This window comes from Delphinapterus leucas, chromosome 3, assembly GCF_059928025.1.
Source record: "Delphinapterus leucas isolate spDelLeu-1000000601 "Yukka" chromosome 3, BTC_Dleu_Yukka2, whole genome shotgun sequence".
NCBI lineage: Eukaryota > Metazoa > Chordata > Mammalia > Artiodactyla > Monodontidae > Delphinapterus > Delphinapterus leucas.
Window position 1 is genome coordinate 68,192,256 of NC_143131.1, and position 27,532 is coordinate 68,219,787.

The 27,532-nt window shown below is 37.3% G+C and overlaps 1 protein-coding gene across 3 annotated transcripts in view; it reads right to left on the bottom strand.

The window, feature by feature from the left end:
* Positions 1–617: 617 nt before the first annotated feature.
* The window catches only part of EDIL3 (EGF like and discoidin domains 3), a 424,408-nt gene continuing 397,493 nt past the window's right edge, over positions 618–27,532 (bottom strand). For 2 of the 3 annotated variants that reach the window (XM_089909096.1, XM_089909098.1), the window contains one exon: positions 618–3,683. In XM_089909096.1, coding sequence (XP_089765222.1) covers positions 3,534–3,683 — 150 coding nt within the window. In that variant the 3' untranslated portion in view covers positions 618–3,533. The remainder of the gene's footprint in view (positions 3,684–27,532) is intronic. The other variant, XM_089909097.1, reaches the window with a different exon arrangement.

Genomic DNA, 27,532 nt, shown 5'->3' on the forward strand with positions numbered 1-27,532 from the left:
ATGTATGAATACATAAACATATATGTTAATATGAGAACTATCAGAGATTCACTGAAGCACAACTGAGTCAACATTTAATATCTCATTTTTTTCCCTAAATTTTTTGAATCCTAAGAAAATATCTTAAAAGTAGGAAGTACTCAGACTCAATATTTTACCAGTGACTTTCAGAGAGGCTGAAACAGGGTTTATGAAGAAGCCAAGTGTTATGATTTTCTTTAAGCAGCAGCTAAAGTTACATGGATAAATATACTATTAGTGTTTGTGTTATTGCTTACTATTGATTAGGTCTCTTCATTATACTCCTGAGAATCATGTACTTAAACAATAGAAATAACAGCAATAGCATCTGTTTACCAATAGGCAGATCAATCCTGGAGCACAAGACTTTAAATATGCATGAGACAAAAAAATGACTGACTGGGTTATTAGTATTCCAATAAAATGTCCACAGCTAAAAGCAGGAGAAATGCACACATTTTAATAAGTTTTGAAAGGCCAATTTGGCTGATATCAATGTACATTTGAAGGCTATTGTGAGTTCCTTTTTCTTTTCTGTGCTTGTTTCATTTTTCTGTATAAAGAAAAAGTAAACCAGCATGTAGTTAAGAGGAGTAGTGGGTATTGACATTCAGACAATTTGTGTGTTCTTACAAATGTGTTTGTTTGATTACAACTGCTTCAAAAGTAAAGTATCCCAGATTTTCAAAAGTTTATTTTAACTTTGAAGACTAGACAAGGTCATACTGATTTTACAACATCCTACATGATTTAAGTATATATACAAAGAAAAAAACCAACATTAGAGTATTACACAGCTTGAAAGTTTGCAAAGGTTATTTGTGTCTTTCTTTGTTATTTCTGTACTTACTGACACATCAGATGCCAGCAGTGAATATTATATTTCATAATTTGTTGACTAGTACCCTAAGTCTTCAAAATTCACATAAACCCTTACAAAGCCATTCAGAAAGAGAAAGTCAACCCTAAAATTAAAATTAGTGATTATGATAAATGCTTTTAATAAGACATAGATAAACTGGATATGTTTAAAATTGTAATTTCATAGATTATAGAATTAGCATATTATAGTTACTTAATATGGTGAAGGCTAGGTGATTCTTCTGTGCCTTGTTCTTATGAGATTTTCCTTGTTTTACTGTGAATTTTGCTTCACTTTGTCATTGATACAAATGACACAAAAGCTACATACTATGTCACAATAATTATTAACATTTCCACATGTGGGAATCCCTTTGTTGTCATTAATTTGGGGCATCATGGGATAAAGAGATATCCCACAATATGTCATGTTGGTGAAAAACAAACATATAGAGCAGAGAGAAAATGCACAAGCAACAGAAAGCCATTTGTATGTATTTCTAAAAGGTAACAAAATTTTAACAAACTCCCTTTGAAAATTGTTTTGAAAAAAACTACCAGTAAAATAAAATTTAAAACAAACATCATAAGAAGCCATGAATAATTTTGAGAAAGTAAATCATTACAAAAAATTACTAAATCATTACAAAGAATTACTCATAATTTTAAGAACTCTGAAAAGAATCAAGAATTGTGCATAACCTGCAAGAGAAAATGGCTAGAAATTTGGTGGGACAGTAAATCTTTAAAGAAATAAGGGCCATTGGCTACATAGTGAGTGTGTGTATAGCTTGGGACCTAAGCAATTATTTGTAACATGACCTTAAAATTTAGCAAATTAAGAATACTTAAATTCCTAATTTAAAGCTATCTTAAAAAGATGATATTGATGGCATGGCAATTTTGTTTTTGAAAGGAAGATGCTAAAAACTGATCACCATTTCAGATGCTTCAAATCAACAATTTTATAATAAGAGCCTGAAGTAGAAAGCATGTGGGCATAGGACAAATACGTGGCCAGCCAGTCCTAATTTTGCTCTTATTAAAAATGCCATTATGATTGATTGACTTTCTCTTTAAATTCACTATGATTGAAGACCACTCCATATATACATCATCAAGAAATGCTGTTAACACATGGACAAACAAGACAGTAACATTCTAGCGGCTTCTGTTATGCAGCACAAATAATAAGGAAAAAAAGAACTTAGCAGTGTTGCACAGGACGTCAATGTTTTGTACACACACCATACTTTCTTTTTCAGGACACAATTTAAAACCCCAGTAATTCTGTGTCTAAGCCTTATAAAACAAATACTTGTAAAGCTTATAAATTAGATGTTGAGGACTTTCATGGAGGCAGTGTGAGCCTTAATTTGAGAGAATGGCAATGAAACCTCATTATCAATAACAAATCATTATGATAATTGCTTATTATTTTTTCAGGACCTTTGAAGCAAAATAGATAGAAATCAATTTTCACCCTGAAAATGGTTTTTGTCATTAGTAAACACTTCTTTTCTCACAAATGTCTATGCACTGTGCTTTCCTGAGAAACCACCACTAATTTCAAACCTCAATAAAATTCTAGTTTCACAGGAAGTGCAGAGATGAACAAAGAAATGATGAATATGCTTGGCCAAGTTATGCAGCACTATGTCAATATTTGCTAAAAAAAAAGTAGACAATTTTTCTATTATTTTAAAGTAAAGATAAGGCTATGGAAATACCATCAAAACAAAGATTTAAATTTTGTCTTAAAGAAACATAATGTGATTTTGTTGTTAATTTTGCAAAATGGTAGTATTGAGGTCTTTATAAAGGAAATATTTGGAGATTACATAGTTATAGCTTCCTTCAAAAACAAGAGAATTGCAGATTCAATCTACTGATGCTAAATATGCTCAATCTACTGATAATCATGTTTCATATATATGTGTATATATATGTGCGTGTGTATATATACACACACACACACACACAAACATGATACTTCTTTTAGGCAAGTAATAGGACAAAAGTCAATTGGGAAAAGTATGGACTTATTCAGGCAATATATAGAATAGCACTAAGAGAAAGATCACATAATCTCTGATTAGAAGTAAGATGAGAATTATAATTTCAGTTAGTATTGCATGTTACAGATTCTTCAAATTTTGGTTATAAACTCTGACAGTGTTTGTCAGGCACAGGGAAATAATTAGGATAATATAGATTCATTACAGAAGGGAAAAAAAACTTATTGCTAACATTGCAGTATTCTTTTTATAAGAATAAGTTGAGTATTGATTATGAAAGCTCTAACAACTCTTGCTTTTATTTGATAACTGTGAGATTTTTTTACCCTTGCTATCAAGAGTGCTACTTTCTTTGCCTAATATATTTCAACCAGTATGAAGAAGTCAGAAAACAATGCGAAAAGTAATTCACAGCTAATGTGATGTTGCTTAAGAAATTTAAATGATAAAAATCAAATTAAACCTTTGAAAAGGCAGGCTTAGACCTCCTTAAGAAGACAGTTAATGGCCTACCGTAATTTGATCACTTTTTCATGAAAAATTCCATCCAATTTCCGATAGACTTTGCAGAGTTCATTCCGTGGAGATACTTTTAGGGAAATAGAGAGGAGGGTTGTGGGCTGTGGGATCTCCTCACTCCTCCTCTGTGCAGCCCAGCAGCTCAGACCGCAGCGTGATCCTCCCATACCAGGACCAAGGAAGGATCCTTATGTGCCGTGCATAGATGGGAGGGTCGATGACGTTTTTTCTGTGGGTATCATTGTCAAAATTGCCCTGGAAAACCTAGTAAAGATGAACAGACTATCAATCATATGGCCTTTTTTTGGGGAATTATTTTTATTATTTTCTTGTTTGGATCATTTTTCTCATACGTGAGATCTGATAACTAATCATGTTATATTTTTCGAGACATAATGCAGCTTCTTTTTAATGATCATTTTTAAATTGATTGATTGGCAATGAATGTTTAAAGACTTAAGTAAGTTGAAAATGTATTTCAACTGTCTGAGGCAGGGATACATAGATCATTTTTATGGTTTTTTTTTAAAAGGTCAGGTTTTTTTTTTTTTTTAATGCAACAGATATTTATTTTTTGCTTCTGTCACAGGCTGCTGTTGGTTAGCTTGCTGAAGGTTGTCTCTTCTAAGGAGTGATTCAGAGATCCAGGCTGTTGCAAATTACCACCATTATCTGAAAAACGTGGCATCCACATTCACAAGGGGCAACGAGAGAGAAAGCTGTTAGATTACACAGGATGTTTGAAAAAAACAGGTATGGAAGCAGCTTAAATCATTTCTGGATACATCTCATTGACCTTAACTAATTATATGACCTCAGCCCAACTGCAAAGGAGGCTGGGAAATGGAGAGGAGCATAACGGTTGCTATCACAATGTCTTTGGCTTACTTCTCACATAGAGAACAAAATTAACCCATTATCAAGAGAGACAACCACAATCAATGCTAGTAACTACTTTTTTCTTGCCTTGTCTATTAATTCCTGGATCCATACAATACTCAATTCCTGGATCCGTACAATACTCTTGTGACCATTGTGACCTATAATATTCTGACATGTTGGCATCCCATGACTTCTTCATACTTCTTTTGTTTCAATGCTTTTTTGAGGTGTTTATGTCCATTTTTCTCCCAAGAGGCTTTTACAGTAAACTTTGAGAAGTGCTTGCTTTAGAAAAAAATAAAACAAAATCGGCAGTTGGCACAGTGTGGAGTAGTGGCATGTGGTCTGAATGACTGAGTTTTTCATATGTGCTTACTTTTGCTGTGAGCACTTGGACTGCACCTAGACCCAGACTAAAAGGTACACCATCTCCCCTCCTTCAAAGAATCATCATCCAAGGACCTACCAGAGACCACAGGAAAACATGGGGAGAAGCTATCAGCATACATTTGACAAAAATTGAAGTTAATAAGGATGGAGACAAGATGGCAGAGTAGAAGGATGTGAGCTCACCTCTTCTTATGAAAACACCAAAATCACAGCTAACCAAACAACAACTGACAAAAAACAAACAAACAAAAAACCTGCTGGAACCTACCAAAATGGATATTCTACATCCAAAGACAAAGAAGAAGCCACAATGTGAGGAGGAGCCTGTGAGAATCTGGTTTTGAAGGCCAGCAGGATTTGACTGCAGGAATTCCATAGGACTGGGAGAAACAGAAACTCCACTCTTGGAGGATGCACACAAGCACTCAGGGGAGAAAGGAGTGACCTCCAAAGAGACTGGGCCAGACCTACCTGCTAGTATTGGAGAGTCTCCTGTGGCTCATTGCCAGGACAAAGACACTGGCAGTGGCAGCTCTGATGAGTACTCATTGTGTGAGCCCTCCTGGAGGCTGCCATTTCCTCCTCACACCTAGCCTTACCCAACAGCCTGTAGGCTCCAGTGCTGGGTCTCCTCAGGCCAAACAACCACCAGGGTGGAAACACAGCTCCACCCATCAGCAGACAGTTTGCTTAAAGTCTTCCTGAGCACAGCCCTGCCCACCCACCAGTGGTCAGGATCCAGTCCCTCACACCAGGAAGCCTGCACAAGCCTCTTAGACAGCCTCATCCACCAGGGAGCAGAGAGCAGAAGCAAGAAGAATTACAACCTTGCAGGCTGCAGAATGGAAAATGCAATCAAAGAAAATTAGACAAAATGAGATGGCAGAGGGATATGTCCCAGATGAAGGAACAAGATAAAACCCCAGAAGAACAACTAAGTGAAGTGCAGATAGGCAATCTACCCAAAAAAGAAAAGAATTCAGAGAAATGATAGTAAAGATGATCCAAGATCTTGGAAAAAGAATGGAGGTACAGATAAAAAAGATGCAAGAAATGTTTAACAAAGACCTAGAAACAAACAGAGATGAATAATAGAATAACTGAAATGAAGAATATACTAGAAGGAATCAATAGCAGAATAACTGAAGCAGAAGAATGGGTAAGTGAGCTGATAGACAGAATGGTGGAAATCACTGCTGCAGAACAGAATAAAGAAAAAAGAATGAAAAGAAATGAAACAGCCTGAGAGACCTCTGGGACAACATAAACACACCAACATTCACATTATAAGGGTCCCAGAAGGAGAAGAGAGAGAGAAAGGACCTGAGAAAATATTTGAAGAGATAATAGCTGAAAAATTCCCTGACATGGGGAAGGAAATAGTCACCCAAGTCCAGGAAGCACAGAGAGTCCCAGGCAGGCTACACCTAAGGAGGAACACACCAAGACACATAGTAATCAAATTGACAAAAATTAAAGACAAAGAAAAAAAATAATGAAAGCAACAAGGGAAAAGCAACAGATAACACAAGAGAATTCTCATAAGGTAATCAGCTGATCTCTCAGCAAAAACTCTACAAGCTAGAAGGGAGTGGCACTATATATATAAAGTGAGGAAAGGGAAGAACCTACAACCAAGAATACTCTAACCAGCAGGGCTCTCATTCAGGTTCAACAGAGAATTCAAAAGCTTTACAGACAAGCAAAGCTAAGATTTTTTTAGCACCACCAGACCAGCTTTGCAACAAATGCTAAAGGAACTTCTCTAGGTGGAAAAGAAAAGGCCACAACTACAAATGAGAAAATTATAAATGGAAAAGCTCAGAGGTAAAGGCAAACATACAGTAGAAGTAGGAAATCATCCACACACAAATATGATATCAAAGCCAGCAATCGTGAGGAGAGTACAAATGCAGGATACTGGAAATGTACTTGAAATTAAAAGACCAGCAACTTAAAACAATCTTGTTTGTTTATATACAGACTGCCTTTATCAAAACCTCATGGTCACTGCAAACTGAAAATTCACAATAGGTACACACACACAAAAGAAAAATGAATCTAAACACAACACCAAAGTCAGTCATCAGATGACAAAGGAAGAGAACAAGCGAGGAAGGGAAGAAAAAAGACCTACAAAAAGAAATCTAAAACAATTGACCAAATGGCAGTAAGAACATACATATCAATAATTACCTTAAGCATAAACAGATCAAATGCTCCAACTAAAAGACATAGACTGGCTGAATGGATACAAAAGCAAGACCCATATATATGCTGTCTAAAAGAGACCCACTTCAGATCTAGGGACACATACAGACTGACAGAAGATGGAAAAAGGTATTCCATGCAAATGGCAATCAAACGGAAGATGGAGCAGCAATACTCGTATCAGACAAAATAGACTTTGAAATAAAGACTGTTACAAGCGACAAAGAAGGACACTACATAATGATCAAGGAATCAATCCAAGAAGAATATATAATAATTGTAAATACATGTGCCCCAAACATAGGAGCACCTCAATATATAAGGCAAATGGTAAAATCTATAAAAGGAGATTTAACACCCCACTTTCATCAATGGACAGATCATCCAGATAGAAAATCAATAAGGAAACAGAAGCCTTAAGTGACACATTAGAACAGATAGACTTAATTATAGGACATTCCATCTGAAAGCAGCAGAATACACTTTCTTCTCAAATGTACATGGAACATTCTCCAGGATAGATCACATACTGAGAAACAAATAAAGCGTTGGTAAATTTAAGATAATTGAAATCATATCAAGCATCTTTTCCAACTACAAAGCTATGAGATTAGAAATCAATTACAGGAAAAAAACACGAACACCTGGAGGTTAAATTTGGTAAAGTTACAGGATACAAAATTAATACACAGAAATCTGTTGTATTTATATACACTAACAATGAAAGATCAGAAACAAGAATTAAGGAAATAATACCATTTACTATTGCTTCAAAAAGAATAAAATACCTAGGAATAAACCTACCTAAGGAGGCAAGAGAGCTGTATTCCAAAAACAATAAGATGCTGATGAAAGAAACAGAAGATGACAGAAACAGATGGAAAGATATACCATGTTCTAGGATTGGAAGAATCAATATTGTGAATATGACTACACTACCCAAGGCAATCTATAGATTCACTGCAATCCCTATCAAATTCCTAATGGTATTTTTCACAGAACTAGAACAAAAAATTTAAAAATATGTATGGAAACATAAAAGACCCTGAATAGGCAAAACAATTTTGAGAAAGAAAAACAGAGCTGGAGGAATGAGGCTCCCTAACTTCAGACTATACTACAAAGGTACAGTCATCAAAGCAATACGGTACTGGCATAAAAAACAGAAATATAGATCAATGGAATAGAATAGAAAGCCCAGAAATAAACCCATGCACCTACGGTCAATTAATCTACGACAAAGTAGGCAAGAATATACAGTGCAGTGGAGAAAAGACAGTCTCTTCAATAAATGGTGCTGGAATAAATGGACAGCTACAGGTAAAAAAAATGAAATTAGAACATTCTTTAACACCATGCATAAAAATAAACTCAAAATGGATTAAGGACCTAAATGTAAGACTGGATACTATAGTACTCTTAGGGGAGAACCTAGGCAGAACACTCTTTGACATAAATCACAGCAGTATCTTTTTTTAATCCATCTCCTAGCATAATGAAAATAAAAACAAACAACTGGGACCTAATTAATCTTAAAAGCTTTTGCGCAGCAAAGGAAACCATAAACAGAATGAAAAATACAACCCACGGAATGGGAAAAAATATTTGCAAATGCTGTGACAGAAAAGGGATTAATCTCCAAAATTTACAAAGAGCTCATGTAGCTCGATGTCAAAAAAACAATCGGAAGATGGTGGAAGAGTAAGACGCAGAGATCACCTTCCTCCCCACAGATACATCAGAAATACATCTACATGTGGAACAACTCCTACAGAACACCTACTGAACGCTGGCAGAAGACCTCAGACCTCCCAAAAGGCAAGAAAGTCCCCACGTACCTGGGTAGGGCAAAAGAAAAAAAGAATAAACAGAGACAAAAGAATCGGGACGGAACCTGCACCAGTGGGAGGGAGCTGTGAAGGAGGAAAGGTTTCCACACACAAGGAAGCCCCTTCGCAGGCAGAGACTGCATGTGGTGGAGGGGGGAAACTGAGGAGCTGAGGAGGAGAGCGCAGCAACAAGGGTATGGAGGGCAAAGCGGAGAGATTCCCGCACAGAGGATCAGTGCCGACCAGCACTCACCAGCCCAAGAGGCTTGTCTGCTCACCCGCCAGGGCGGGCGTGGGTGGGAGCGCAGGGAGAGGCATGGCAGCGTGAACACAGCCTGCAGGGGGTTAGTGTACCATGGCTAGCCGGGAGGGAGTCCGGGGAAAAGTGTAGACCTGCCGAAGAGGCAAGAGACCTTTTCTTACCTCTTTGTTTCCCGGTGCGCAAGGAGAGGGGATTAAGAGTGCTGCTTAAAGGAGCTCCAGAGATGGGCGCGAGCCACGGCTAAAAGCGCGGACCCCAGAGACGGGCATGAGATGCTAAGGCTGCTACTGCCGCCACCAAGAAGCCTATGTGCCAGCACAGGTCACTCTCCACACCTCCCTTCTGGGAAGCCTGTGCAGCCCGCCACTGCCAGGGTCCCGGAATCCAGGGACAACTTCCCAGAGAGAACGCACGGCACGCCTCAGGCTGATGCAATGTCCCACTGGCCTCTGCCACTGCAGGCTTGCCCTGCATCGTGCTCCTCCCTACCCCAGGCCTGAGTGAGCCAGAGCCCCCGAATCAGCGGCTCCTTTAACCCCGTCCTGTCTGAGCGAAGAACAGACACCCTCCAGTGACCTACATGCAGAGGTGGGGCCAAATCCAAAGCTGAGCCCCAGGAGCTGTGCGAACAAAGAAGAGAAAGGGAAATCTCTCCCAGCAGCCTCAGGAGCAGCAGATTAAATCTCCACAATCAACTTGATGTACCCTGCATCTGTGGAATACCTGAATAGATAACGAATCATCCCAAATTGAGAAGGTGGACTTTGAGAGCAAGATTTATTATATTTTCCCCTTTTCCTCTTTTTGTGAGTGTGTATGTGTATGCTTTTCTGTCAGATTCTGTCTGTATAGCTTTGCTTTCACCATTTGTCCCAGGGTTCTATCCGTCCTTTTTTTTTCTTAATAATTTTTATTTTAATAACTTGATTTTATTTTATCTTTATTTTCTTTTCTTTTATCCTCTATTTCTTTCTACTTTTTCTCCCTTTTATTCTGTGCCATGTGGATGAAGCTCTTGGTGCTGCAGCCAGGAGTCAGTGCTGTGCCTCTGAGGTGGGAGAGCCAACTTCAGGACACTGGTCCACAGGAGACCTCCCAGCTCCACGTAATATCAAATGGTGAAAATCTCCCAGAGATCTCCATCTCAACACCAACACCCAGCTTCACTCAACGCCCAGCAAGCTACAGTGCTGGACACCCTATGCCAAACAACTAGCAAGACAGTAACACAACCCCACCCGTTAGCAGAGAGGCTGCCTAAAATCATAAGTCCACAGACAACCCAAAACACACCACCAGACGTGGACCTGCCCACCAGAAACACAAGATCCAGCCTAATCCACCAGAACACAGGCACTAGTCCCCTCCACCAGGAAGCCTACAAAACCCACTGAAACAACTTTAGCCACTAGGGACAGACACCAAAAACAACGGGAACTATGAACCTGCAGCCTGCAAAAAGACGCCAAACACAGTAATATAAGCAAACTGAGAAGACAGAAAAACACACAGCAGATGAAGGAACAAGGTTAAAAACCACCAGACCTAAGAAATGAAGAGGAAATAGGCAGTTTACCTGAAAAAGAATTCAGAATAATGATAGTAAAGGTGATCCAAAGTCTTGGAAATAAAACAGACAAAATGCAAGAAACATTTAACAAGAACCTAGAAGAACTAAAGATGAAACAAGCAATGATGAATAACACAATAAATGAAATTAAAAATACTGTAGAAGGGATCAATAGCAGAAAAACTGAGGCAGAAGAACGGATAAGTGGCCTGGAAGATAAACTAGTGGAAATAACTACTGCAGAGCAGAATAAAGAAAAAAGAATGAAAAGAACTGAGGACAGTCTCAGAGACCTCTGGGACAACATTAAATGCACCAACATTCGAATTATAGGGGTTCCAGAAGAAGAAGAGAAAAAGAAAGGGACTGAGAAAATATTTGAAGAGATTATAGTTGAAAACTTCCCTAATATGGGAAAGGAAATAGTTAATCAAGTCCAGGAAGAAAAGAGAGTCCCATACAGGATAAATCCAAGGAGAAATACGCCAAGACACATATTAATCAAACTGTCAAAAATTAAATACAAAGAAAACATATTAAAAGCAGCAAGGGAAAAACAACAAATAACACACAAGGGAATCCCCATAAGGTTAACAGCTGATCTTTCAGCAGAAATTCTGCAAGCCAGAAGGGAGGGGCAGGACATATTTAAAGTGATGAAAGGGAAAAGCCTACAACCAAGATTACTCTACCCAGCAAGGATCTCATTCAGATTTGATGGAGAAATTAAAAACTTTACAGACAAGCAAAAGCTGAGAGAGTTCAGCACCACCAAACCAGCTTTACAACAAATGCTAAAGGAGCTTCTCTAGGCAACAAACACAAGAGAAGGGAAGGAAAAGACCTATAAGAACAAACCCAAAACAGTTAAGAAAATGATAATAGGAACATACATATTGATAATTACCTTAAATGTAAATGGATTAAATGATCCCACCAAAAGACACAGACTGGCTGAATGGATTCAAAAACAAGACCCATATATATGCTGTCTACAAGAGACCCACTTCAGACCTAGAGACACATACAGACTGAAAGTGAGGGGATGGAAAAAGATATTCCATGCAAACGGAAACCAAAAGAAAGCTGGAGTAGCAATTCTCATGTCAGAGAAAATAGACTTTAAAATAAAGAGACAAAGAAGGACACTACATAATGATCAAGGGATTGATCCAAGAAGAAGATATAACAATTGTAAATATTTATGAACCCAACAAAGGAGCACCTCAATACATAACCAACAAAGGAGCACCTCAATACATAAGGCAAATACAAACAGCCATAAAAGGGGAAATCAACAGTAACACATTCATAGTAGGGGACTTTAACACCCCACTTTCACCAATGGACAGATCATCCAAAATGAAAATAAATAAGGAAACACAAGCTTTAAATGATACATTAAACAAGATGGACTTAATTGATATTTATAGGACATTCCATCCAAAAACAACAGAATACACATTTTTCTCAAGTGCTCATGGAACATTCTCCAGGATACATCATATGCTGGGTCACAAATCAAGCCTTGGTAAATTTAAGAAAATTGAAATTGTATCAAGTATCTTTTCCACAACAATGCTATGAGACTAGATATCAATTACAGGAAAAGATCTATAAAAAAATTCAAACACATGGAGGCTAAACAATTCACTACTTAGTAACGAAGTGGTCACTGAAGAAATCAAAGAGGGAATCAAAAAATACCTAGAAACAAATGACAATGGAGACACGACGACCCAAAACCTATGGGATGCAGCAAAAGCAGTTCTAGGAGGGAAGTTTATAGCACTACAATCCTACCTTAAGAAACAGGAAACATCTCGAATAAACAACCTAACCTTGCACCTAAAGCAATTAGAGAAATAACAAAAACACCCCAAAGTTAGCAGACAGAAAGAAATCATACAGATCTGATCAGAAATAAATGAAAAATAAATGAAGGAAATGATAGCAAAGATCAATAAAACTAAAAGCTGGTTCTTTGAGAAGATAAACAAAATTGATAAACCATTAGCCAGACTCATCAAGAAAAAAAGGGAGAAGACTCAAATCAATAGAATTAGAAATGAAAAAGGAGAAGTAACAACTGACACTGCAGAAATACAAAAGATCATGAGAGATTACTACAAGCAACTCTATGCCAATAAAATGGACAACCTGCAAGAAATGGACAAATTCTTAGTTATGCACAACCTGCTAAGACTGAATCAGGAAGAAATAGAAAATATGAACAGACCAATCACAAGCACTGAAATTGAAACTGTGATTAAAAATCTTCCAACAAACAAAAGCCCAGGACCACATGGCTTCACAGGCGAATTCTATCAAACATTTAGAGAAGAGCTAACACCTATCCTTCTCAAACTCTTCCAAAATATAGCAGAGGGAGGAACACTCCCAAACTCATTCTACGAGGCCACCATCACCCTGATACCAAAACCAGACAAGGATGTCACAAAGAAAGAAAACTACATGCCAATTATCACTGATGAACATAGATGCAGAAATCCTCAACAAAATACTAGCAAACAGAAACCAACAGCACATTAAAAGGATCACACACCATGATCAAGTGGGGTTTATCCCAGGAATGCAAGGATTCTTCAATATACGCAAATCAATCAATGTGATACACCATATTAACAAAATGAAGGAGAAAAGCCATATGGTCATCTCAATAGAAGCAGAAAAAGCTTTTGACAAAATTCAACACCCATTTATGATAAAAACCCTCCAGAAAGTAGGCAGAGAGGGAACTTTCCTCAACATAATAAAGGCCATATATGACAAACCCACAGCCAACATCATCCTCAATGGTGAAAAACTGAAAGCATTTCCACTAAGATCAGGAACAAGACAAGGTTGCCCACTCTCACCACTCTTATTCAACATAATTTTGGAAGTTTTAGCAACAGCAATCTGAGAAGAAAAGGAAATAAAAGGAATCCAAATCAGAAAAGAAGTAAAGCTGTCACTCTTTGCAGATGACATGATACTATACATACAGAATCCTAAAGATTCTACCAGAAAACTGCTAGAGCTAATCAATAAATTTGGTAAAGTAGCAGGATACAAAATTAATGCACAGAAATCTCTGGCATTCCTATACACTAATGATGAAAAATCTGAAAGTGAAGTGAAGAAAACACTCCCATTTACCATTGCAACAAAAAGAATAAAATATCTAGGAATAAACCTACCTAAGGAGACAAAAGACCTGTATGCAGAAAATTATAAGACACTGATAAAAGAAATTAAAGATGATACAAATAGATGGAGAGATATACCATGTTCTTGGATTGGAAGAATCAACATTGTGAAAATGACTCCACTACCCAAAGCAATCTACAGATTCAATGCAATCCCTATCAAACTACCCTTGGCATTTTTCACAGACATAGAACAAAAAATTTCACAATTTGTATGGAAACAGAAAAGATCCCGATTAGCCAAAGCAATCTTAAGAACGAAAAACGGAGCTGCAGGAATCAGGCTCTGTGACGTCAGACTATACTACAGAGCTACAGTAATCAAGACAGTATGGTACTGGCACAAAAACAGAAATATAGATCAATGGAACAGGATAGAAAGCCCAGTGATAAACCCACACACATATGGTCACCTTATCTTTGATAAAGGAGGCAGGAATGTACAGTGGAGAAAGGACAGCCTCTTCAATAAGTGGTGCTGGGAAAACTGGACAGCTACATGTAAAAGTATGAGACTAGATCACTCCCTAACACCATACACAAAAATAAGCTCAAAATGGATTAAAGACCTAAATGTAAGGCCAAGAACTATCAAACTCTTAGAGGAAAACATAGGCAGAACACTCTATGACATAAATCACATCAAGATCCTTTTTCTCCCACCTCCTAAAGAAATGGAAATAAAAGCAAAAATAAACAAATGGGACCTAATGAAACTTCAAAGCTTTTGCACAGCAAAGGAAAACATAAACAAGACCAAAAGACAACCCTCTGAATGGGGGAAAATATTTGCAAATGAAGCAACTGACAAAGGATTCATCTCCAAAATTTACAAGCAGCTCATGCAGCTCAATAACAAAACAACAAATAACCCAATCCAAAAATGTGCAGAAGACCTAAATAGACATTTCTCCAAAGAAGATATACAGACTGCCAACAAACACATGAAAGAATGCTCAACATCATTAATCATTAGAGAAATGCAAATCAAAACTACAATGAGATATCATCTCACACCAGTCAGAATGGCCATCATCCACAAATCTACAAACAATAAATGCTGGAGAGGTTGTGGAGAAAAGGGAACACTCTTGCACTGCTGGTGGGAATGTGAATTGGTACAGCCACTATGGAGAAGAGCATGGAGGTTCCTTAAAAAACTGCAAATACAACTACCATATAACCCCACAATCCCACTACTGGGCATATACCCTGAGAAAACCATAATTCAAAAAGGGTCATGTACCAAAATGTTCATTGCAGCTCTATTTACAATAGCCAGGTGATGGAAACAACCTAAGTGTCCATCATCAGATGAATGGATAAAGAAGATGTGGCACATATATACAATGGAATATTACTCAGCCATAGAAAGAAATGGAGTTATTTGTAGTGAGGTGGATGGACCTAGAGTCTGTCATACAGAGTGAAGTAAGTCAGAAAGAGAAAGACAAATACCGTATGCTAACACATACATATGGAATCTAAGAAAAAAAAATGTCATGAAGAACCTAGGGGTAAGACAGGAATAAAGACACAGACCTACTAGAGAATGTACTTGAGGATATCGCGAGGGGGAAGAGTAAGCTGTGACAAAGTGAGAGAGTCGCATGGACCTATACACACTACCAAACGTAAAATAGATAGCTAGTCGGAAGCAGCCGCATAGCACAGGGAGATCAGCTCAGTGCTTTGTGACCACCTAGAGGGGTGGGATAGGGAGCGTGGGAGGGAGAGAGACGCAAGAGGGAAGAGATATGGGAACGTATGTATATGTATAACTGATTCACTTTGTTATAAAGCAGAAACTAACACACCATTGTAAAGCAATTATACTCCAATAAATATGTAAAAACAACAACAACAACAAACAACCTATTCAAAAAATGGGCAGAAGGCTTAAACAGACATTTCTCCAAAGAAGGCATACAGGTGACCAAGAGGCACATGAAAAGATGCTCAACATCACTGATTATTAGAGAAATGCCAATCAAATCTACAATGAGATATCACCTCACACCAGTCAGAATGGCCATCATCAAAATGTCTGCAAACAATAAATGCTGGAGAGGGTGTGGAGAAAAGGGAACCCTCCTACACTGCTGGTGGCAATGTAAACTGTCACAGCCACTACAGAGAACAGTATGGAGGTTCCTTAGAAAAATTAAAAATAGAGCTACCACGTGATCCAGCAATCTCACTCCTGGGCTTATATCCAGAGAAAACCGATGTTTGAAAGGATACATGCACCCCAATATTCACTGCAGCACTGTTTACAATCACCACAACATGGAAGCAACCTAAATGTCCATTGACAAGGAATGGAACCAGAAGCTGTGGTACATATATACAATGGAATATTACTTAGCTATGAAAAAGAATGAAATAATGCCATTTGCAGCAACATAGATGGACCTGGAGATTATCATAGTAAGTGAAGTAAGTCAGAGAAAGACAAATATCATATGATATTACTTATATATTACTTATATATGGAATCTAAAATAAAATGTTACAAATGAACTTATTTACAACACACAGGCTCACAGACTTAGAGAATGAACTTACTTATGGTTACCAGGGGGAAGGGATAAATTGGGAGTTTGGGATTGACATATACACATGGCTATATTTTAAATAGATAATCAACAAGGACCTACTGTATAGCACTGGAAACTTTGCTCATTATTCTGTAATAACCTAAATGGGAAAAGAACCTGAAGAAGAATAAATACATGTATATGTGTAACTAAATCACTTTGCTGTACACCTGAAACTAACACAACATTGTATACTCCAATATAAAATTAAAAAACTGAAGCTAGTAAATGTAAGCATATAAGGTATGGTAAAAAGGAAGAAAAAAAAAAGAAACAAAACCAGAACACTGGGATCCTGATAGGAATGGCATTAAATTTTAAATTACTTTGAGAGAAATTAATGTATTTATAATATTTAAACTTGAACATTTTACCATTTTTAGCCTATAGATTCTAAACATTTATTATTCATTCTATTTTATATTTATATTTTTTCTTTGTTCAACTAGTATAGTGAAAATTTCTTCAAAGTTTTCTCTTTTAACTTCATGAGGCATCTTACAATTGGAAGATAATTTTTAGCTTGCTTGAGATCGAAACATGCCTACATAGTCAAAGAGAAACCTGAAAATTAAATTCCCCAAAGGGGAAAAAAGAAAAGAAACTCCATTATCTCATGACAGAATATTTAAACCATATCATTGAACATTCTGAAATTAAGGGGAATGTTTTAAAAATGGCCTTCTTCAGTTGGTTCAGTCTCACATGATCACAAAAGGTCCCCTGGAAAGACAAAAATAAAGATATTCCTCTCTAAAGCTCTAGAGAGTAAGAGAGTATGACACATTAATAGACACAACAGACAAGATGCGGTAATCTTACTGCTGGTTCCATGGAAAGATTATGAGCCATTGAGGGTGAATGCAAAGTGCCATCCCCATCTTGTGGGGGAATAATTTTTCAACTTGATACAAAATATATCTCAAAGGCTGTTTCTGAATAAATATTTGAAGAAGGGAATACTGAACTGTGCCAAGTCTAGAATTCATCATCCTGGCATAACTGAATCTATGTTCTTTTAATACGAATTTTACCGTCAGCAATGTTCTGGCTTGCACTGACCAAAAAGGAACTAGTTTTGGACTGAAATGTGTTAATAAATAACAATGTCTCTGTTAGCAAAAGCTCACATGTATAGGATATACCATGCAAACACTCACCAAAAATCTTGAGAGATGTTGTCATTGCAACAGCAGAAAATAAGAGAGTACATTGTATGGTTTCCAGACAATCTCTCTGACGTATGGGTCCAAATGCTTCACTGAGACTGGTGTTAACAACTTAATAGAGAATCTAAAATCCAATTTCATAGCCCAGCTAGAGAACTTAATGTATATGTTTGGCATAATAGAGTTTAAATTCATTAACTTTCATTGCAAATCTGCAACAGTTCAAAATATAGTGTTTTACCACTTTTGGGGAAGGAAATACAGGAAGAAATAATTTTCTTTTAAATCACTGGTCTTCAGCACAAGTTTCAATACGGAACTATCAATCCCCAAAGCAGTAGTTGAATTATTAGTTATACCTATCTCTTTACACATAATGGAGAATACACAGAGGGAAAGAACAGCAGCTCTGAAACTACATACAGCTATGACATTTCTGATTTAATGTATGAAAGTTATAGATATTTGAGTGCTCATTAAAAAAATTAAATGAAGTTTCATAAAACAGGATAATTAAAAAACCAAAAATACCCATAGAAGAACAGCCTAAATCTGTATTGGAATCAACCAAACTAGGCTCTAAAAGTACTAAAACTATACTTTCACTTTTGGAGGTCTCTCAGTGATGATACAGCTGAGAACATTTGCAAATTCTAGCATGACATCTTGTGCTTGCTGTGCAAACATGTGGCACATGTGCTGTTTCTTGTCTTCAACACTAGGAAGATCCCGCTAAAGTATGCTATTTCAATGCTTTACCTGGCAAAGGAATGCAAACTCAGTATTTTTAGTTAACTTTATATAAAATCTATAAAAATTCTGGAAAAGTGCTTTCACATACACAGTTTAGAGATTTAAGCACCTAGATTGAATTCAAAGTCTGAAAAGACTGATGGAGAACATTAAATCTCCATATAGAAGGGAAAACAGTGAACCTGAGAAAGAGTTGGGGAGTTTTTAGAAAGAGTATACCCCTGTTTACAATAGCCAGGACATGGAAGCAACCTAAATGTCCACTGACAGAGGAATGGATAAAGAAGATGTGGTACATGTATACAATGGAATAGTACTCAGCCATAAAAAGAATGAAATAATGCCATTTGCATCAACATGGATGGACCTGGTGATTATCATACTAAGAGAAGTAAGTCAGAGAAAGACAAATATCATATGATATCGTTTATATGCAGAATCTAAAAAAAAAGATATAAATGAACTTATTTACAAAACAGAAACAGACTCACAGACATAGGAAACAAACTTATGGTTACCAAAGGGGAAAGGAGGGGGGAAGAGGGATAAATTAGGCATTTTGTATTAACATATACATACTACTACATATAAAATAGATAACCAACAAGGATCTACCATATAGCAGAAGAAACTATACTCAATATCTTGTAATAATCTATAAGGGAAAAGAATCTGAAAAAAAGTTTTATATATATGTATGACTGAATCACTTTGCTGTACACCAGAAACTAACACAACATTATAACTCAACTATATTTCAATTAAAAAAAAAGAGTATGCATAAGTTTCAGTTTTAGGAGGAGGCTTAGCTAATTAGCTGGTAACAAGTTTGCTGAGATACTCAAACATGATATGCTTAGGAGTCTCTCAGGTTTTTCCCAACGCATGGGACCTGGACAAAAAGGAACTCAAGGTACTTTGGAGAGGCTTCTATAGTTACAGACCAGAAGAAAAGAGAGAATAATGAAACTGCTTCAATGTGATTGAGATCTTGGATTTGGTTTTCTTATGTCAACTCTCCTGTGATACTAGATAAAATTCAAATCAGATTGTAGTGAGGATTCAGATCTCAACACAGAGAGACTATCAGATGAAATAAAACAATTAAACGTTGCTAGAAGCAATATTTTTTGTAAGATGAAGCTCGTCATTCTTTGGTAGGGACAATGGTCTGTTCAGGCCAGAGTAGCCATCATCAGTAGCAAGCTCCCAAGCATCACGGAGGAAGTCAAGGTTATCCTCCATGACTCAGTCAGCGGGCTGGGGCACATCCCCCATTCTTTTAGCAGTCATGTGCTATGACTCTGCCTTTCACAAGTACTGAGAAATCCTTCGGGGATTTCTTGCACATACTACTTATTTACTAAGTCATCAGGTTTGTAAAGATGTACTTCTTTCTAATATTTGTCTTAAACTTAACTCATTGAAAATTTTTAAAAATTTAATTAATTAATTAAATTTATTTATTTTTGGCTGCATTGGGTCTTCGTTGCTGCATGTGGGCTTTCTCTAGTTGTGGCGAGAAGGGGTTACTATTCATTGTGGTGCATGGGCTTCTCATTGCGGTGGTTTCTCTTGTTGCGGAGTACGGGCTCTAGGCACGTGGGCTCAGTAGTTGTGGCTTGCAGGCTCTAGAGTACAGGCTCAGTAGTTGTGGCACACAGGCTTTGTTGCTCCGTGGCATGTGGAATCTTTCTGGACCAGGGCTCGAACCCGTGTCCCCTGAATTGGCAGGCGGATTCTTAACCACCATGCCACCAGGGAAGCCCCTCATTAAAAATTTTAAAGAGATTCACATTGTTCTAACCTTTTGGATTTTATGTTCACATCATCCAAATAGCCAAGTGGTTTTTAGCATTTTTTTATAGTCTCCCTGAGCTCTTCAAGGCTAACAGGTCATTACTTTAGCAAGGTCTCAGGTGACATCGCTTTATCCCTGTGGCCTTCTGGTTGTCCCCTTCTAGATTTCACTATTTCTCTTCTGATATGTAGAGACTAGAACCATATTTGGGATTCCAGATATTGTGGAAATAAAAGGGTTGAATCAAGCTATCTCAAGTTTCCTCTGTTACTTGCATTTGCATTGTTAATGGTGTCAAACATAGCACTGGCTTTATTGAGTATACCTGTACACAGACCTGAGGTCCTTAACAGAGAAAGGACAGAGATAAAAACCCATTTCCCTAGGGCAACATGTGTGTGTGTACTGGGAGGGGGTGCAAAAGTTAAGAATTCTTTACTTAGCGTATATAATTTCAATTATTTGTCCTTTCATCCAGAGTGCATATAAAGAAGTTCGAAAAAGAGGTCTTTTCTAGCTCTCATCCGTGAAACACTTTTTATGGAATTCTGTCCATACAATGGAAGAATCTGAGACTTGGAAGAGAAGGCATAGATCTGCTAGTGCCAACTTCCCTCTCTAACATTTCTGACATGGAACTTTCAGCTTATCTGTGGCAAGCCTCAGTATAACAAAGCAGGTATGTATTTAGACACTTTGAAATTCTGCCTTCTTATTAGGCTGAAATATGCCTCTTTCTAACGTCCATCTATCAATCTAGAGCTTTATTCTCCACAAGCATAGAAGTCTAGCTATCAAAAGAAAAACACCACTGACATATTTAACAATAACACAAACCTTTCAAACTCAAATTCAACGCTTTAGGCTAATCATTCACGGCTCCTTAAAAAAGTCCACAAGTTAGGTGATTTTCAGGCTTATCTTGATTTCATTCCATTGGATACCCTCTGGTTTAACTGTGGTTCTATTAAAGTGTGTTATTTGCTTGGACATAGTACCTAGTTATTATACCAATGGCTCAAAAAATAAAGCATACCTTTGCTGTAGATACAATGCTTCTATCAAAACAGTCTAAGATTTAAAACTATTATATTACATTTTGGGTCATGGTGGATTGATTTATGGTCAAATAAACTCTGAATTTTTTCATAACATTTTTCTAAAGCCAGAATTTCCCAAATTTCTTGCTTGTAAAATGGATTTATAGGGCATGTAGAAATTTACATTTATCCCAAATTCATTTAATTGAATTCATGGCATTTTAAAATTAGCAATTCCTAGTTAAAATTATGATCTATTTTAAAAATAGTAGAAATTTGGTAGATATTAGGATTTAAGTATCTATTTCATAAAGTAACCATTTATATATTATGTGAGCATGAAATCTGATTTTTGTGGGTGACATAAAGGACTTATACTTACTAGTTTGGTTCTGCATCATAAAACTCATTTTTATATACTTCAACATTACTTGAAGTTTTTGGACTGTTAAAAATTTCAGAGTTACAACTTGAATCAATGTGCTGATTTAAAGTCTTATGAAAAATTTCACAGAATTAATATGCACAAATGACGTTAAACATATATTTATCCATATGAATAGTGTTTATAAGAGGCTTCATTTGCTTCTGATGCTATGACTAGATTACTAATATGCTTTAGGCTAAGCTGCATTTTAAGTTATATCCTGCTTTGCCTTATATTGGAGCATTCCAAAAACCAGAACTTTTCATTAAAAAAGCAAAATAAAAATTGTTTTAAAATGTATAGAAAATTGCTTTTTAAAAGTTTCAGTGAGTGGTGTAAACCTACATCACGTTTAAAAAAATCTTATTGGAAGTTTTGCACTTTGTGAAACTTCTGTTAGTGACTGGATATAAAAAGTTTGAACAAAGTTTGATTCTTTTATCTGACATAGACTCTAGCTATTATTCAGTGAATTCAATTTTCTAGGAAAATTTACCAGTACCCTGAAACCATTTCATGATAGAATGGCTGGTATATCATTCTTGATGGTTTTCTCTGCGATCAATTCCACTAAACCAATGAAAATCTGTAACAAAATTAGCCTAAATATAAGTACATTCTTTCAGATGTAATAAGGAAACAAGAAACAAGTATCCAGGTAAATTCCTATATTCTAGGAAACGTTCCTTGGAAAATAGTGTATATTGAGAATCACTTTCTAAAAAGTACACCAAAGCGTGGGAAAAGGCTTTTGTTGGAAAGAGTAGATTGTTAACAAGAGTCTACATTGATTATCAGTCTGCAGAAGAATAAGCTGGGGGATGAGTCCTCACTATAGTACATCCCAACAGTGCTGCAGCAAAAATCCTCATTGGCAGAAAGGAATAGGAAGCTGTCAAAATGTCTTCTAACCCAAAGCATCTTGAATAAAACGATTGCCCTCCAAAAGTGCAGATGAGGTAAGGCCATAGCCAACAGAAACAATGTCAGCAGGCAAACATTCTGTATAGTTCAGGATTGTTGAATCTAGTATAGTCATAGTGTTTGCACATACACATCATTCCAGTAAGGGTTGTACAGTTCATACAACTTTGTGTAATGTAAGTGTGCACTGAAAGATTAACTTTATCCAAGGTGGCGGGGTGGGGGGTGGGGGTTTAATCTTTGTGCCCTCAACTCCTGGGATGATAATCTCTATAAATCCTTGGAAAATCCTGCATGATAAGAGTGTCTTTGTGTACATGGGGGTCTTGGGTCACACAAGATAGCCCATGATAACAATGTGATGTATGGTGGGGGCTATAAGCCACCTTGACCCACTGGAGGGCTGGAGACTAAACTTAGCCATGCAGGTGGTCAACCATGTCTATATGATTAAGCGTCAGTAAAAACTCTGACCATCAAGGCTGAGGTGAGCTTCCCTGGTTGGCGATACATGATTGCTGAGAGGAGTTACCACTGTCTAAGCCTCCACCGAGAGAGCAACTGAAAGCTCATGTTTGGAATTCTCCCGGATTTTGCCCCAAATGCCTCTTCTCTTGGCTGACTTTTATCTGTATCCTTTCACTGCCATAAACTTAACTACGAATATAATAGCTTTAAGTGAATTCGGTGAGTCTCTATAGTGAATTATCACATCGGAGGTGGTTTTGGAGATCTCGCAACTCTCAACTGATGTCAGGAGTGAGGGTGGATTGGAAACTCCCAACTTTGCACTGAGTAATTGATGTTGAAATGTTATAGGTTCCACAGGGCTTTTTGATATTTGCAACATTCGTTTGTCTGAAAGAATTGTGTCCAACACTTCCTCTACATCATATGCCAGGCCTGCGACAGATACTCAGGCTTCAAAATTAATTGTGAACTTTTTTTTCTGATTCTTTGAATAAATCCTGACATAACAAGCTATTAAAATGTATTTATCGTGGTCCTGCGTACACTTTCTAAATCCTCCACTCTTAGTTTCTACTCTCTATTTTACTCACTTTTCTTAATTTCTAGATGATATTTAATTCTTATGGACATAATATTATAAATACAGCAAACAACTGCATTTCTTTAATATTGTTTCTCCAAAGGTTTATACATTCTTTGGAGAACATTACTTTGGCCTTCTATGGGGATTAATTCGAAATCCCCTGAGAAACTACAGTCCGGTTTTCTGAAAGCTACAGAGCATGGTGACATATATAATTCTGTACCATATTTCATACTGGCTACCAATTTTTATCTCTTTCAAAATATTGTTTTGTTCCATAAGCCCTTTTAAAAATCTGGTTTGAGATTTCTTTGCTTCCTAAAGTCCTCAATGAAATTATATGAGGCTTTCAAACTGCCTAATTAAAGAATTGACTTTAAAGGTCCAATTATAGAACACTTTTGTTTGATATGGGGGAAGTGAAAAGAAAAACGTGGGGACAAGTTCCATGTCTTTCTTCCACCAGTGCATGAATCATTTTAAACCATTAAAATGAATATATGCATTCTCTGAGAAAATTATTTCCACCCCATGGTTGCTCTCAGGAGATTTCCTGTGGCTCTGAAGCTTGCTCTCTTTTGTAATTATGTTCTAGTAGGTCTTTGGCTTCAAGGAATGCTACATTCCACTGAACCAATCCTGCTTTGCTTCATGCTCCTGGTATATGTAGCTCTCTGATTATATCCCAAGAAATTTTTTACTAAACCACTTAGAATTTGATGTTCACTTAGAATTCTTGCTGCATTATTTGCCATCTATTGTTCTTTCTGTTAGGCATTTTTTTCAAAATGCACCAATGTGAGATTCTAATAATAATTGCCTCAAAATGCAAGTATGTTGTCTTTTTTTTTCCCCTACCCTGGCAGTAAAGGGCCTTTTATTGCTTTTCAAATTGTTATACATTCTCCTTCACTTTTCTGTAATTGATGTGAATGCTGGTTGGCTGATATTTAATTCTTGATTGGGAAAGAGAGCTGTGATATCTTTCTAAAATTCCTTGTTTCCTGCGTACTCTGGGGGTTGCAAGTATTGGGAAAGAAGAGGAAATGGCACAACTTTGGGAGTATTTTTGAGAACATTTAACTGCTGGCCTGTCATAGATGCACTCAAATGACCCAAATTGGCATGAGATTAAGGGATATAACACTCCACTGTACCATCAACCTCTCTATAACTGACAAGCAAGCATAGGTTATCCTGTGATTCCCTAGTCCACTATGAGAATGACAAGTTGAGCTAAAGAACTGCTTAGAAAATAAACAAATGGGACCTAACCAAATTCAAAAGCTTCTGCACAGCAAAGGAAACCATAAACAAAATGAAAAGACAACCTATGGAATGGGAGCAAATATTTGCAAGTGATGCCACCAACAAGGGATTAATTTTCAAAATATACAAACAGCTCATACAGCTCAATATCAAAACCCCCCCCAAACAACCCAATAAAAAATGGGCAGAAGACCTATATTTAGGACATTTCTCCAAAGAAGACATACAGATGGCCAACAGGCACATGAAAAGATGCTCAACATTGCTACTTATTAGAGAAAACAAATCAAAACTACAATGAGGTACCACCTCACATCAGTCAGAATGGCCATCACCAAAAGTCTACAAACAATGGTTGAGAGAGTATGGAGAAAAGGCAACACTCCTATGCTGTTGGTGGGAATATAAATTAGTGCAGCCACTATGGAGGACAGTATGGAGGCTCCTTAAAAAACTAAAAATACAGCTGCCATATGACCCATCAATCCCACTCCTGGGCATATATCCAGACAAAACTCTAATTCAAAAAGATACATGCACCTCAATGTTCATAGCAGCACTATTTACAATAGCCAAGACATGGAAGCAACCTAAATGTCCATCAACAGAGGAATAGATAAAAAAGATGTGATGTATATATACAATGGAATATTAGCCATAAAAAAGAATGAAATAATGCCATTCACAGCAACATGGATGGACCTAGAGATTATCATACTAAGTGAAGTAAGTCACACAGAGAAAGGCAAATATCATATGATATCACTTATATGTGGAATCTAAAAAACTGATACAAATGAACTTAGTTACAAAACAGAAACAGACTCACAGACATAGAAAACAAATTGATGGTTACCAAAGGAGGGAGGTGGGGGAGGGATAAATTAGGAGTTTGGGTACACACTACTATATACAAAATAGATAACCAACAAGATCCTACTGTATACCACAGGGAGCCATACTCACTATCTTGTAATTAACTATAATGGAAAAGAAAAAGGAGCTGCTAAGATTCAACCCAACCAGAGGAGAGGGGGAAGGGGACTGGGGACCGAGTTCCACCTCCATTCCTTCTGTGGTTTTCTAGCATAACCTTTGCACCAAGTAGCTGGAGACCTGGCAGCTTGAAAAGAGCCAGAAGAACTCCTCTGAGAAATTCATATGACTTTTGTTCATAGGTCTTGACCCTGGAAAAAGCCCCAGAGAAAAATCAAAGCAAAAGTTTCAAACTCTGTCGACTGGTATCTTCCTTCCCTGCAACTTGCTGGTATTTTGTATGCTCACTCTAAAAGTCAGTAGGTAGGACACACTATCATATTTAAATTCTTTTATGATGAAAGTCTCCTTAAGTAACAAGAATATCCTAAGAAATATATCACATAGGATGATTGCCTATAAAGATTTATGAAACATAAAATATGCCATTCTGAACTGTGGCTATATATTTAAACTATCTGCTTTCTAGCCACTCAGATTTTGACTGCCATAAGAAGTATTCCCACAGAATAAACAGAACTGGAAAAAAATCTCTGCTTTTCAAAGATACCTCCAGGAGGTATTACCAAGAGCAGTCAGAGAGTAAGGCCATCTCATTTTTTTTTTTATTCTAACATTAGAAATGTGGAAATGTCTTTCCCTTTTTCTATAAAAGTACAGAACATTCTCCTTCTCTATTGAAGCTCAATGCTCATCTTTCAGAATTTCCTAAATCATACCAGGCATTTTGCATTTTATCAGAACAATATGTGGTGTGACTTTAACCCCTTTATAGTAGCCATCTAAATGACGTGGCAGTAGAGAAACTGGTATCTGATAATTTCCACCCCACATTAGGAACCTCTTCATCACTGTATGTCTCTTTGAAAAACTTCACCCTATCTTGGTCAGAAATGACTTAGTACAGAGCTATATGTATGAGCACAGCAGTGATTTAAGCATTCAGCCACGTGTCTTCTAAGATAAAATGGTACTGAGGAGAAAGCAGTGTTAGGGAGTGGGAGAAGATAATCCGGAGATGCATGAGGAGGTGGCAGAGGGGAAACTCAGAGCCGAAGCAGAGAGAGAGAGAGAGAGAGAGAGAGAGTGTGTGTGTGTGTGTGTGTGTGTGTCTAGGCACAGAAATAAGGCATTTTCCTTTCTCCTCTCCCCTGTGCATTCTCAGGAGACCCGCTGATCCAGCTGGGAAATTGGGGAGATCTTTAATGGAGATAGGGCTGTAAGATATAAGGTATGGGATATACATATACTAAAAAAATTCACTGTTCATTTGAAATTCTAATTAACAGGCGTCCTATATTTTATTTGCTAAATCTGGCAACCCTATGTGAAGAGCACAGGGAATCCTGGCCCTGAGCTGAGCAGGTGCAAACTCTGCTTTGGTCTGAGCTGAATCCTGAGTCTTGTTGTCTCAATGAGCTAAGGATATACTGATTATTAAAATACACTTGATATCAGGAGGGAAAAGTCAACTTTGCTGTTACTTATAGATATTGATGAACTACCAAAAAGAAGAAGAAGAAAAATGTACAATATTGTATGTAAGGGCTTCCCTGGTGGCGCAGTGGTTGAGAGTCCGCCTGCCGATGCAGGGGACACGCGTTCGTGCCCCAGTCCGGGAAGATCCCACATGCCGCGGAGTGGCTAGGCCCATGAGCCATGGCCACTGAGCCTGCACGTCCGGAGCCTGTGCTCAGCAACAGGAGGAGCCACAGCAGTGAGAG